We start from the raw sequence: 13,111 nt of genomic DNA on the forward strand, positions 1-13,111 counted from the left end.
ATACTGTCCACTTCCTCCTGGAAGTCCAAGCTAAAGATTAATGGTTAAGGGCCTGTCCCACTATACGAGTTTACCCAAGAGCTCTCCCGAGTTTAAAAAAAAATGAAACTCGTGGTAAGTACGTAGAATGTACGTAGCAGGTACGTCGGCGCTCGGGAAGTCTCTTAGCTGCTCGTATCGCTAACGGCAGGTACTCGGAAAATGCGGTAAGCTCGTGAAGTTTTTTCAACAGTGTGAAAAATGTCCACGAGAGCTTCAAGTACCTACGAACGGCTATTACCATAATTCTCCAAGTTCAAATCAGGGGAAACTCGGGAGAACTCTTGCATTACCTCGTACACTGGGACAGGCCCTTAAGAGTCAAAAACCCAGAACAGTTCAAAGAGCAACAAATCCCACTCTTACATTCACGCTGCCACGGCAGGGCCACCAGCATAATCATGCACGAGTCTCACCCCAGCCTTTCCCAGTTTGCTCCTTTCCCATCAGGCAAGAGGTACAGAAGTGTGAAAATGCACACCTCCAGATTCAGGGTAGTTTCTTCCCAGCTATTATCAGGCAACTGAATCATCCTATCAACAATTAGAGTTGTTCAGAGCTAATATCTACCTCATTGGAGACCCTCAAACTATCTTTAATCAGACTCTACTAGACTTTATCTTGCAATAAATATTATTTCCTTTATCATGCATCTGTACATTGTGGATGGCTCAATTGTAATCATGTATAGTCTTTCTACTGACTGGTTAGCACGCAACAAACGCTTTTCACAAGCAAATGTACCTCAGTGCACATGATAATAAACAAAACTAACTATCAGGAATTGTAAAATTCAGGTATTGAACCATGACAACCTGACATCGCCAACATTCTTTCTACTCAGGAAAAGGTCACACAACAGACTGGTAATGTTACTGTGCTGCCTACTGTACAGAGACATGCATATGCAGGAAATATTGCTGGTAAATAATAGATAGGTCTCCTAAAATGTCTCTGATCAAAGAATAAGACATCATCTTCCATTGTATGCTTGCATCTACTCCTCATATTCCATTTCCCTCATCATACATCTGCTTTGTAATTCACGCAATTTAAACAAATTCTACACCTACTTTCAGGAAATTCATGTTTCTTCAACAGTATTTTTCAGTTTTAACACGGAAGAATCTAATTTAGATTTACATTAGTTGATTGTATTATACACTAGGGTGCAATGAATTCCAGTTCAAAGCTCAAGAGTAGACAGTAATTACAATAAGTATACTATTAAAATAACAGCAAATGCAAGAACAGGATGGTGCAAAGACTATTGTGTACACTTTGGTACACATAAATACTAAAGTGCAATAATGAAATAGCCATATGGTGCAGTTAAGATTAAGAATACGTAGTAGCAGTACAGGGAAGAGTATGATTAGTTCACTGGTCTGAATGCCGAGTCTACAAAGCTGTTCTCAAGTCTGAGCTTCAAGCTCCTGTATCTTTTCTCAGAAGTTGAAATAGAGAAAATTGAACAACCAGGATGACAGGCATCCTTGATAATACTTCAAGCCTTTTGGATGCAACATACCATGATGATGGACTGGATGAAAGTGACGAGCTTGTGATGGATTGGGCTGTGTTCACTCTCTGCATGTTCAGGTGATAAAGGGCAGATCAGTTGCCATACCAGGCTGAGATGCATACCACCAGAATACTTTTGGCAGAGCATCTGTGGAAGTTTAAGAGAATTCTGGTGGATTGCAAAGTATTTTGCTCTGCCTACGCTTTCTTTGTTAAATTACTTTGCTTGGTATCTGAAAAGATTTGTCATATCCAAGAGAATTCTCTCGAACTTCTCAGATGCCCCAGAGAAAGAATCCTCATGGGATGCATCTCAGCCTGGTATGACAACTGCTCTTTTCGTGATCATTAGAACCTGGAAAGAATGGTAAATGCAGTTCAGTCCATCACAGGCTCTTCACTTCCTTTCACCCAGTACATCTTCATGGTGCGATGAATTACAAAAGTTGAAAGTATCGTCAAGGATGTCTGCCATCCTGACCATTCCCTTTTCTCTCTTGCACCATCTGAGAGAAGATACAGGAGCTTGAAAACTTGGATACCAAACTTAAGAACAGCTTCTTCCACACTGTTATCCACAATCTTGCAAATTTATTTCACTACACCTTCGGGTGTATGTGACGCATAAAATTGACTTTGGCTTTGACTTTGTTATTAGACTCCAGAACCAATCTATTTTTTCACACAACCTTCCCAGAGGTGCTGCCATATAGTCCTACTCTAAACTTATCCTTAACTGTACATTAATCGATTATTACATTATTATACTTTAATTTTTTTGTGCACCATTTCAAATTTCACTACAATTTTGCACCATTCTGATATGCATTTCGTTGTCTCTGTACTGTACACTGACAATGACAATTAAAATTGAATCTGAATCTGAATCTGAATCTGAACTAAAGCCCCTGTCCCACTTAGGAAACCTGAACGGAAACCTCTGGAGACTTTGCGCCCCACCCAAGGTTTCCGTGCGGTTCCCGGAGGTTTTTGTCAGTCTCCCTAATGGTCAAAAGTGGTTTCCGCTTCTTCTATGTTCCGGCAATTATTTCAAAAAATTCAAAACCGGGCGCGACTTAAAATAGGTTGCCGTTTTAAAAATCGGTAATTTTTTAGTCGAAGCCGGTTGCGATGCTAGTTGAAGGTGGTTGCCGGAGGTTGCAGGTAGTGGAAGGTCTTACCGGCAACCACCTTCAACTAGCATCGCAACCGGCTTCGACTAAAAAAATTACCGATTTTTAAAACGGCAATCTATTTTTAGTCGCGGCCGGTTTTGAATTTTTTGAAATAATCGCCGGAACATAGAAGAAGCGGAAACCACTTTCGACCATTAGGGAGACTGACAAAAACCTCCGGGAACCGCACTGAAACCTTGGGTGGGGCGCAAAGTCTCCAGAGGTTTCCGTTCAGGGTTCCTAAGTGGGACGGGAGCATTACACTTGTGGTTGTACTTATTGTTGTATTGCCATTCGTTTATTTTAGAGATACAGTGTGGAAACAGGCACTTCGGCGCACCGAGTCCACGCCGATCATCGATCACCCATAAACTAGTTTCATGTTATCCCACTTTTTCATCCTATACACTCTGGGCAATTTACAGAAGCCAATTAACCTACAATTAACTTTAAAAAATGTATAAACCCTGCACAGACAGCATCTGTAGGCTGGATCAAACTCTGGTCTCTGGCGTTGCGAGGCAGCAGCTCTATCGCTGCGCCACTGTGCCACGTATTAATGTATATTGTTTAAACTGTGAGTTACATGTAAACAATTAATGTCACTGCTCCCTTGGGTTTATAACAATAAAACAACCTGAATACGATACACATCCCATAACACCACTCGTCAACCATTTAAATTGCAGTATCTTAAAAACAATGAAGTTTTACATAAAGATGCACAATGTGAAACAATCTCCAAGTACAGCAAGCAAGCAGAGTGAGCTCATGCAACATTCTAAATATTTATCTTTTTTATGGATACAAGAAGTGGGTGCTTTTATCTGCCAGTAGATCATTTTCAATAAAAAGTTTGGAAAAACAAAAGTATTAAAGTTTACTTCACCAGCATAACAGGTAAATCAATATATCATTTTAGCTAACCTAGTAAGGTTGAGGAAATAGAAAATGATCAGATGGGTGTTTAAAATCTTAGAAATCTATCTAACTAATTAGATTTTTTTTTAATTATCGAAGTGCCTTATTAAACGTACACAGCACTATTAGACTGGAAAGAAAAATTTTACTGCAGGGAAATGTGATCCCAGACTCGCATACTTGGTCTCCTTATATTTTCCGCTACTGTGTTTCCGCATTTTCTCTTTGTTGTAACATACCCGTCTAGGAATGGGATTCCCTTCAACTTTCAGGCTTTTATATGCAATTCATAATTCCACATTTGTAATTAATGCTGATCAAAAATTCTTTTATAATTGTATTTGTTTCTATAAGATTCCCCCTCATCCTTCTAAATTCCAGTGAATACAAGCCCAGTCTTTCCAATCTTTCCTCATATGACACCCGCAATCCCGGGGATTAACCTCGTGAATTTACGTTGCACTTCCTTAAATTAGTAGACCATAAACTGCACACAATACTCCAGATGTGGCCTCACCAGGGCCCTGTACAACTGCAGAAGGACCTCTTTACTCCTATACTCAACTCCTCTGTAAACATGCCTGTTTTACCTGCATGTTTACTTTCATTACTTGATTGATGAACAATACAATTCTTGTTAAATTGCAGAGTACTGCAACACCTCTTGGACAAGACAAGTAAACACTCTACTAACAGAGAAGCTGCAAAACTCAAGCACAGTTATAAAAATAATAAGCCACCATTCTCTTCAATTAATGTAAAGCTTATTGTGTCTATCCGATTTGATTTGATTTGATTCATTGTCATTGCACAAATACGAGTACAGGTACAACAAAATGCAGTTTAGCATCTGGTCAGAGTGCAAGATAGTAGAAATAAAAATACTGGTTAAACAATATGTGCAATGTGGATGAATTAAACTGGTACATAGGCAAATAAATGTATACAGATGGGAGAGTATAAAAGATAGCTAGCGTCGGGACTGTGAGTTCAGCAGTGTAATGGTGTTATTGAAAAAGCTGTTCCTCAGCCTGCTTGTGCGAGACCTGAGGCTCCAGCTCGGATTCCAACAATGTAGTGGCCTAAATTAAGAATTGTAATAAATTCTCTATTTTATGGGAAATATATTTATTCCCATATCCCATTAAATTATATATTTTAGCAGGTTTCTATCAAATTGATATGTTTGCTAGCTTGCCTCATAGTCACTTCAGACAGTTATGTAGAGCATTCCTTCCAGGAGAAAACAGTAAGCATGTGCATGCTGAACAATGTGTAAAAACGGCATCACTCACTCACTTCTGAAATCAGTATTTTCTACAACAGAATAACCACCTTCATTTACCATGCTCAAGAAAATAAACTAATTCTGAGAATGGAATCGGGGTGTGATGTTGCTGGTTGTGTAAGTTGCGCATTGTCTGGAAACTGGTTATTGAGGAGAGACAGAGAATTTTAAGCAAGTTTTAGGAAGTATACCAAGATATAAAAAAAGAGAATATACCATTTGATTGTTGGGCGGAGCACCTGCTGACCAAGCTGTTGTTGGAGCAACCTTTGGTTGCCAATTTGCTCCTCCTGTCAACTTCTTTTCTGAAGCATTCCATTGAAGATCACTCCTATAATTATAGTAGATTTACAATGAAAATGGGTTTGATGATATCTTAATCACATCCAATGATTTACATTTTGCTTTACGATCAGAGACCAATTTAGAACTATATATGGCAGATACAAAATGCTGGAGTAACTCAGCGGGACAGGCAGCATCTCTGAAGAGAAGGCATGGGTGATGTTTCGAGTTGAGACCCTTCTTCAGACTATCGAACTATATATGCATCCATGTGACAAAATATATATTAACATTCAATGCCAATTGTGATTAATTACATCACTAAAACAAACTGAACTAAAACTGCATTAGAAATACTGCAAATCATTTTAAGTTGTACAAATGCAAAAGCCCACTTCATTGACTTAGATTTTCAATTTGGATGATCAGATCGGATCAGAATAGCTCCTCATCCCTTCACTGATGGCATATCTTTAAAAAAAAAGCCTGGCCACTCACTGAAGTCTTTTCCCCCTTGAGAAATGGTATTTCGCAGGATACAAGTTGCTACCCAGCCAGCTCCAATTGTTCCATTTCTCTCAACACATCAAATAATTCATTTTTCACTTGTTTAGACAGTAAAGCCCCCCCCCCCCCCCCCACACCCCACATTTCATCATGCATTTGAGTACAATAACTAGAATGCACCATTACATCTAGAAACCCCTTAAAAACATATTTGGCTATTTCCCATTCTTTTTTCAGACTTTTGCTTTCCGGTACCATTTTAAGTTGAATCAGGTCAGACATACAGTAAAGATATCTCCTCTTGAACCCCAACCCACCTGTGTTGTCAGGAATCTTATACACCAAAATAAAATTTCCTCCAGCTAGCCATTAGAATGACTAAAATTAAAATGATCATAGTTTACTAGATCAAGGTCCTTGTTTGTTCTCAGTCTGCATGAGGGAAAGTTTACTAAATTATTCCTAATTTCATAAGCATGATCCGAATGGGGTAATTTGATCATTTAAATATCATGGATATTTAGTGACATTTAAATACCCAGCAAAAGTACAAAATAAAATTTGTCAAAATATGGAAAACATGCATTGCAAACAGTAAACGAGATCTGACAAATTCAATAATTACTTAATTTCTTCAATTTACATCCACTGCCTTACAACTCCCATTGAAATTAATGGATTTACAGATCCTCTATTAGCTCCATCCTGCCGCTGGATCCTTGTGTTATTTTACCAGTTCAAGTGCCAAGAAATATCAGCAAGACAAAGCTTTGCTGCAGGTTGTCATGTGAACACATAGAACACAAGTTTGAACAATGAGCAAAACATGATCTCTTCTGCAAACACTGCACCCAATCTGTAGATTTCATTAGTCAGTCTTCCTGTTATCATTGAGCAACCTTGTGAGCATTTTGAGCAGCATATCTGAGGAAGGGTGTGCTGGCTTTGGAGAGGGTCCAGAGGAGGTATATAAGAATGATCCCAGGAATGAGTAGGTTAACCTATGATGGGCCTGTACTCACTGGAGTTAAAGAATGAGGGGGGAACCTCATTGAAACATACAGAATAGTGAAAGGCTTGGATAGAGTGGATGTGGAGAGGATGTTTCCAGAATTAAGAATGTTCTTCTGCCTCAGAATTAAAGGACGTTCTTTTAGGAAAGAGTTGAGGAGAAATTTCTTTAGTCAGAGGGTGGTGAATCTGTGGAATTCTTTGCCACAGAAGGCTGTGGAGGCCAAGTCAGTGGATATTGTTAAGGCAGACATAGATAGATTTTTGATTAGTACAGGTATCAGAGGTTATGGGGAGAAGCAGGAGAATGGGGTTAGGAGGGAGAGATAGATCAGCCATGATTGAACGGCAGAGTAAACTTGATGGCCAGACTGGACTAATTCTACTCCTATTACTTATGATCCTATGACGATATGATCATCTTGGACTGAAGCTGTTAACTTATTTTTCCCTATACCTCCAAGACACTGCGAATGCCTCGATTGTAATCATGTATTGCCTTTCCGCTGACTAGTTAGCAAGCAACAAATGTTTTTCACTGTACCTCGGTACACATGACAATAAACTAAACTGAAACTGAACTGAAACCATCTTTTTCTGTACAAATCCCTTCATCTATACGTCTCCTTCTCTGTTACTCTGAGCATTGTAACTCTCAGAACCTTTACAAGCTTGTTAAAAGTCAAGGCATTTTTTTCCAGAGCGTGCTATCTCTCTACATAAAAACAATGTTCTGAATAGATCTTTACTTACTTCTTTCCTGGAGTTGGAGAAATGCCAAGGTCTACAATAAGAAAGAAATGTCAATTTAAAAACAAATTAGACTATACACCACCTCCATTTTATGTAATGCAACTCAATACAAACATAAATTAATTGCCTTTGGATACAGTTATCTCCATATAGAACTAATTTATCAAGTGGAAGAATATGGTTATCACTTGTGGTTTCCCAAGTTACAGCACCCATCCCTTTGCTATCCCCACAAATTCCCAATTTAAAGATTCTTGGGATGAAAATTACATAGCACAGAAACAGATTAAACTGCCCATCAAATTTGTGTTAGCTGCTTCAAATAATTAATTCCCGATTAATGTTCCTAACATTTAGTCTAATGTTTTCCTATCTCTTTAATTTTTCATCTACCGGTAGTTCCCTTTTCACGAGTACTGGTTTAGATTACCAACAGGTCGTACTCGTAGGCCCCCCTCGGTCATGACTGACCATGGGTGATGCATCCTAGTTGTTGGCTACTTGCTCCAAACCTCGGCTAGAGCAGCGTCGTTTGTGGCTGAAGAGACCAATGCGGGAGTGACAGTCTCTGTCGCAAATGTCACATTTGTGTGTGGTCTCTGGTTTGTTGAAGTTGCTGCGCTCCTTTCTGCGTGCCCGCTTGTCTGCCGCTGCGTTCAACAGCTTCTCTTCCCTCGTTTTGAGATGTTGGTTCAGGGTACCTTTCCACCTCGTGTGGTTAGCAGCAAGGCTCTCCCAGGACTCCACGCCTTCATATCCCTCATGCAGACATCCTTATAACGTAGCAGGGGGCGGCCGATGGTTCTCCTCCCAGATGTCAGCTCCCCATAGAGGATGTCTTTTGGAATACTGCCATCCTCCATGCGGTGGACATGGCCCAGCCACCGCAGTCTGCGCTGCCCGAGTAGAGTGTACATACTGGGAAGGCCAGCGCGAGACAGGATCTCGGATGCTTCTCAGGTGGAAGGTGTTGAGTCTTCTCTCCTGCCTGGCATATGTAGTCCATGTCTCACTGTCGTACAGCAGCGTGCTGTTGACACAGGCATTGTAGACTGCTATCTTTGTCTTCACTGTCAGCTTTGGGTTGGTCCACACTCGAGTTGGGAGGCGAGCGAGAGTTGTAGATGCCTTCCCGATCCTCATATCAATCTCTGTGTCCAAGGAGAGGTTGTCGGTGATGGTGGAGCCGAGGTACATGAACTGATGGATGACATCAAGTTCGTAGTCGTCGATGGTGATGACAGGCCGCGCCTCTGTATCGTGCCCCAAGATGTTCGTCTTCTTCAGGCTGATGGTCAGCCCGAAGTCCTTGCATACCCGATAAAAGGGGTCCATCAGTGACTGTAGTTCCTGCTGGGTGTAGGACACAACTGCAGCGTCGTCGGCATGATCGTGGCATCTCTCATTTCCTGCGGTACAGCTCCTTCTTGCATGCGATTGCGTGCGTTTGGCGTGACCAACCGGAAGTGGAGTTCACGCTAAGTTCGTGCATGACTTCATGCTTACCAATCAGCTGGGCAGGAGGCGGGCCGACAGAATTTGGGCTTCGCATGGCGTCGGGCGGTGATGTCATCACGCAACACCACGCCGGGTGGTGACGTCATCACGCAACCCAACGCGCTAGGTGTACGCCATCAAGACGCTGCGTACAACGTCAAGATGCTGCGTACGACCGCAACGCGCCTGCTTTGGTATGCTTATCTACACCAATTGGAAATAAGCGAGTCCTGGTCTTTTAACCAATGTGCTTAAGTACGTCTTACAAAAGGTTTTGCATTGAGCTAATTAGCCACAATGATGTTACATTGTATTGTTTTAAGTCAAACTTCTGTCTGTAAGGTGGTTGTCATTATATGGTAACTTCAGACTTGACATTTGATCACTACTCAGCTAATGCACTGGAGTAACTGATCTGATGCCAAATCCCTCTACATCATTTGTCCTTGAACAAAAGTCTCCTCGATAGATTTAATTAAATAAATACTCAATTAAATTTATTTTTATTAAAAACATGCAATTCTACAGCATACAGGCATGGATCATGCTTGTATTGAGTCTTTGAAATTGTTAATTAATGAGACTTCTCTCCAATTGGATGGTTTGACTGATTTTTAATTTTTAAAACATTTAGATCATTATAACTGCAAAATTTTCCCCAATTCAAAAACATAATGTTCAAGGTAAAGAATTAGTCCATTCGGCCCATCAAGTCTACTCTGCCATTCAATCATGGCTGATCTATCTTTCCCTTTCCATTTTCCTGCCTTTCCTGCCATTTCCACTGGAAATCAATTATCTTGCTCGAGGAAATTTACTTTCTAAATAGACAATTTAAACCATTCAATAACATTATCAAATCCTCCCTTTATTCAATCCGGAAAAGAGTTTCACTTTTCTTCATGGAACCCAAGGTCTTGATCCTAGGCATTCGTCTCCAAGGTCTTGATGTCCTTAGGAGGCATGATGGAGTATATGCTCCAATCAGCAACAAAAGTGCCAAAGTGAAAATGGGTGAGCGCTTCAAGTTCCTTGGCGTAAATATCACTAACGATCTGTCATGGACCAAACATATTGATGAGAAAGCCGGCACACCAATACCTTTACTTGCAGAGGAAACTGAAGAAATTCAGTATGTTTCCAATGACTCCTACAAACTTCTACAGATGTATCATAGATATTGCAGAGAGTTGTAGACGTAACGCAATCCATGACACAGACCAGACTTCATATCATTAACTCCATCTACACTTCACACTGCCTCAGAAAAGCAGCCAACATAATCAAAGACTTGTCCCACCCCAGTCAATTCAATTCAATTCAACTTTAATGTCATTGCACAAATACAAGTATGGGTACAACGAAATGCAGTTTAGCGTCAGTCCGTAGTAATAGTGCAATATAGAAATAAAAATACAGAATAAGCAAACAATGTGGACGGAGAGACTGGAGAAATCTATCGGCGGGACTCCGAGTTCAGCAATGTGATAGTGTTGTTGTAGAAGCTGTTCCTCATCCTACTAGTACGAGACCTGAGGCTCCTGTACCGCCTCCCTGATGGGAGGAGGGCAAACAGTCCATGGTTGAGGTGGGAGGGGTCTTTGATGATCTTCCCGGTCCGTCTCAGACACCGTTTTCGGTGGAGGGCATCCATGGCAGGGAGCAGGGCACCGATGATGTACTGAGCGGTTTTCACCACCCGTTGTAGTGCCTTCCTGTCCGCTACGGTGCAACTGCTGTACCATACCGTGAAGCAGGTGGTCAGGATGCTTTCGATGGTACAGCGGTAAAAGTTGGTCAGGATCTGGGGGGACAGGTGAGCTTTCTTGAGCCTCCTCAGGAAGTAAAGGCGCTGCTGCGCCTTTTTGATCAGCTTGGAGGTGTTGAGGGACCAGGACAGATCCTCCGAGATGCAAGTCATTCCTTCTTCTCCCCGATTCTGTCCGGCAGAAGGTACAGAAGCTTGAAAGCAAGCTCCACCAAACTCAGGTGCAGCTTCTTCCCTTCTTATCAGGTTTCTGAATGGTCCTTCCAAAAGTTAGGGTATTTTTGTCCAACTGGACAAAATATTCTAGCTCAGAATTTCTCAGATGATTTGTACAAGATTGAGCAAAACACTATTGGTTTTGTGTTCTACTTTTAAGCCTAGGAACCAAGATACTTTCTAAAAAGGGGCCTAATAAAAAATAAGCTAGAGCCTGCTTACATTCTGTATCTCTCGAAAATTCTACAAGGTTATCAATTTGCTCTGTGACCTTTTTATCTTAGTATTCATTAGTGCTAACATAAACAAATCATTTATGTATGGCATTCTGTACGGGTCCATGGTGCGAGGGAGGAAGGCGCAGATCTGGTTCTTGACTAGCCTCCTGAAGCATTTCATGTCTACCAAGGTGAGGGCCACTGGTTGGTAGTCATTCAAGCAAGCTGGAGAGGCATACTTTAGCAGTGCTACAATGGTGGATCTTTTGAAGCAGGCAGAGACCACGGACTTGGCGAGGGAGAGGTTGAATATTGTGGTGAGCACTGGAGCAAGCCGAGTAGCACAAGACTTTAGTACTCGCCCAGATATACCATCTGGGCCTACAGCTTTCCTCATGTTCACACGCATCAGAGCCCTCCTCATGTCATGCTCGGACACGGAGAATGTGTGCACATCCCCAGCGGTGGTCCTCGCTAGCCAGCGCGCTGACGGTGTTGTTGTTAACCGGCGAGCTAGGGGTGATATTGCCAGTCTTGAATCGTGTGTAAAAAGAGTTCAGGTCATCAGCTAGGGAGGTGGCGGCACTCCCGGTTGAGGGAGGGCTGCTCTGGTAGTTAGTTATAGTCTGTAGTCCCTGCCAAAGGCGTCTGGTGTCCCGCTGCTCCATCTGTGGCTCCATCCTGTCCCTGTACCTCATTTTTGCGTCCTTCACCTCCCTTCGCAGTCTGTAGGACTCTGCCTTGTAGTCGTCCATATTGCCAGATGCCAGGCCGGAGTTGTAAGCAGCGGTGCGAGCATTCAAGGCAACGCGAATGGACCTGTCCACCCTGGGTTTTTGATTAGGAAAGATGCTAACCCTTACCGTGGGGACGATGTTATCGGCTATTGTTGCAATGAAGTCCGTGACTGCTTCCGCGAACTTACTGACGTCTCTGGAACTTGCTTGGTACATATTCCAGTCGACATCACTCAGTGCATCTTCTCTGAATGCCTCTGAATGGTCAGACCACTGCTTTAGTCCCTCGTCACTGCCGCTTCCCGTACTACCCGTTGTTTATACTCTGGCAGCAGGAAAATGGCATTGTGGTCAGATTTTCCAAAAGGAGGGAGAGAAGCGGTCTTGTAGCCTTTCCTGAACGGCGTGTAGCAGTGGTACAAAGTTCTTTCCCCCATGGTGACACACGTGATATGTTGGCAGAAATTAGGCATGACCTTTTTGAGATTTGCCTTATTAAAATCACCAGCCCCCACCATAGCCGCACCAGGGTTCTTGTTTTGGTGTCGACATAACACATCATGTAGGGCCAATAGTGCCACGTCAGTGTCCGCATGCGGTGGTAAGTAGACGGCTGTGATGATCACTGAACTGAACTCCCGAGGAAGGTAGAATGGTCGGCATGAGATATTCAGATGCTCCAGGTCCGGCGAGCAGGAATGAGAAAGCGTCTTAATATTCTTAGGGTTGCACCAGTTATTGTTGGTCAAGAAGCAAACTCCACCACCCTTTGATTTCCCGGATTCTTCCGTTCTGTCCGCACGGAAAATAGTGAAGGACTCGGTTGGGCAGATTACTTGATCTGGCACCAGTGGGGTCAGCCATGTCTTGGTCAGACAGAAGATGTTGCAGTCTCTTATGTCCTGTTGGAATCTGATCCTCGCCCTGAGGTCATCCAACTTGTTCTCCAGTGACTGGACATTAGCCAGAAGAATGCTGGGCAGAGGTGGACGGAAGGCTTGGGCTCTCAGCCTATTCCGAATCCCCCTCGATTACCTCAATGTTTTCTCCGACTTTTTCCCAGAGCCGCGCTCCCATTGTTCTTGCCAGAGCTCTTGTGATCTCTGACGGCCACGCTGGATCGGTGAGTAACGTGTCTAAAAGGCTTTGGGTTATTCTAAAGTTTAGTTTTA

General features: G+C 42.4%; 1 protein-coding gene across 18 annotated transcripts in view; it reads right to left on the reverse strand.

The window, feature by feature from the left end:
• snap91 (synaptosome associated protein 91) overlaps nt 1-13,111 on the reverse strand; it is a 153,710-nt gene that overhangs the window by 15,710 nt on the left and 124,889 nt on the right. For all 18 annotated transcript variants that reach the window (XM_033021011.1, XM_033021012.1, XM_033021009.1 and 15 more), the window contains 2 exons: nt 7,504-7,534; nt 5,164-5,278 (listed from right to left, as the gene is read on the reverse strand). In XM_033021011.1, the coding sequence (XP_032876902.1) occupies nt 5,164-5,278; nt 7,504-7,534 (146 nt within the window). The remainder of the gene's footprint in view (nt 1-5,163; nt 5,279-7,503; nt 7,535-13,111) is intronic.

Source organism: Amblyraja radiata, chromosome 5 (genome assembly GCF_010909765.2).
Source record: "Amblyraja radiata isolate CabotCenter1 chromosome 5, sAmbRad1.1.pri, whole genome shotgun sequence".
Classification (NCBI taxonomy): Eukaryota; Metazoa; Chordata; class Chondrichthyes; order Rajiformes; family Rajidae; genus Amblyraja; species Amblyraja radiata.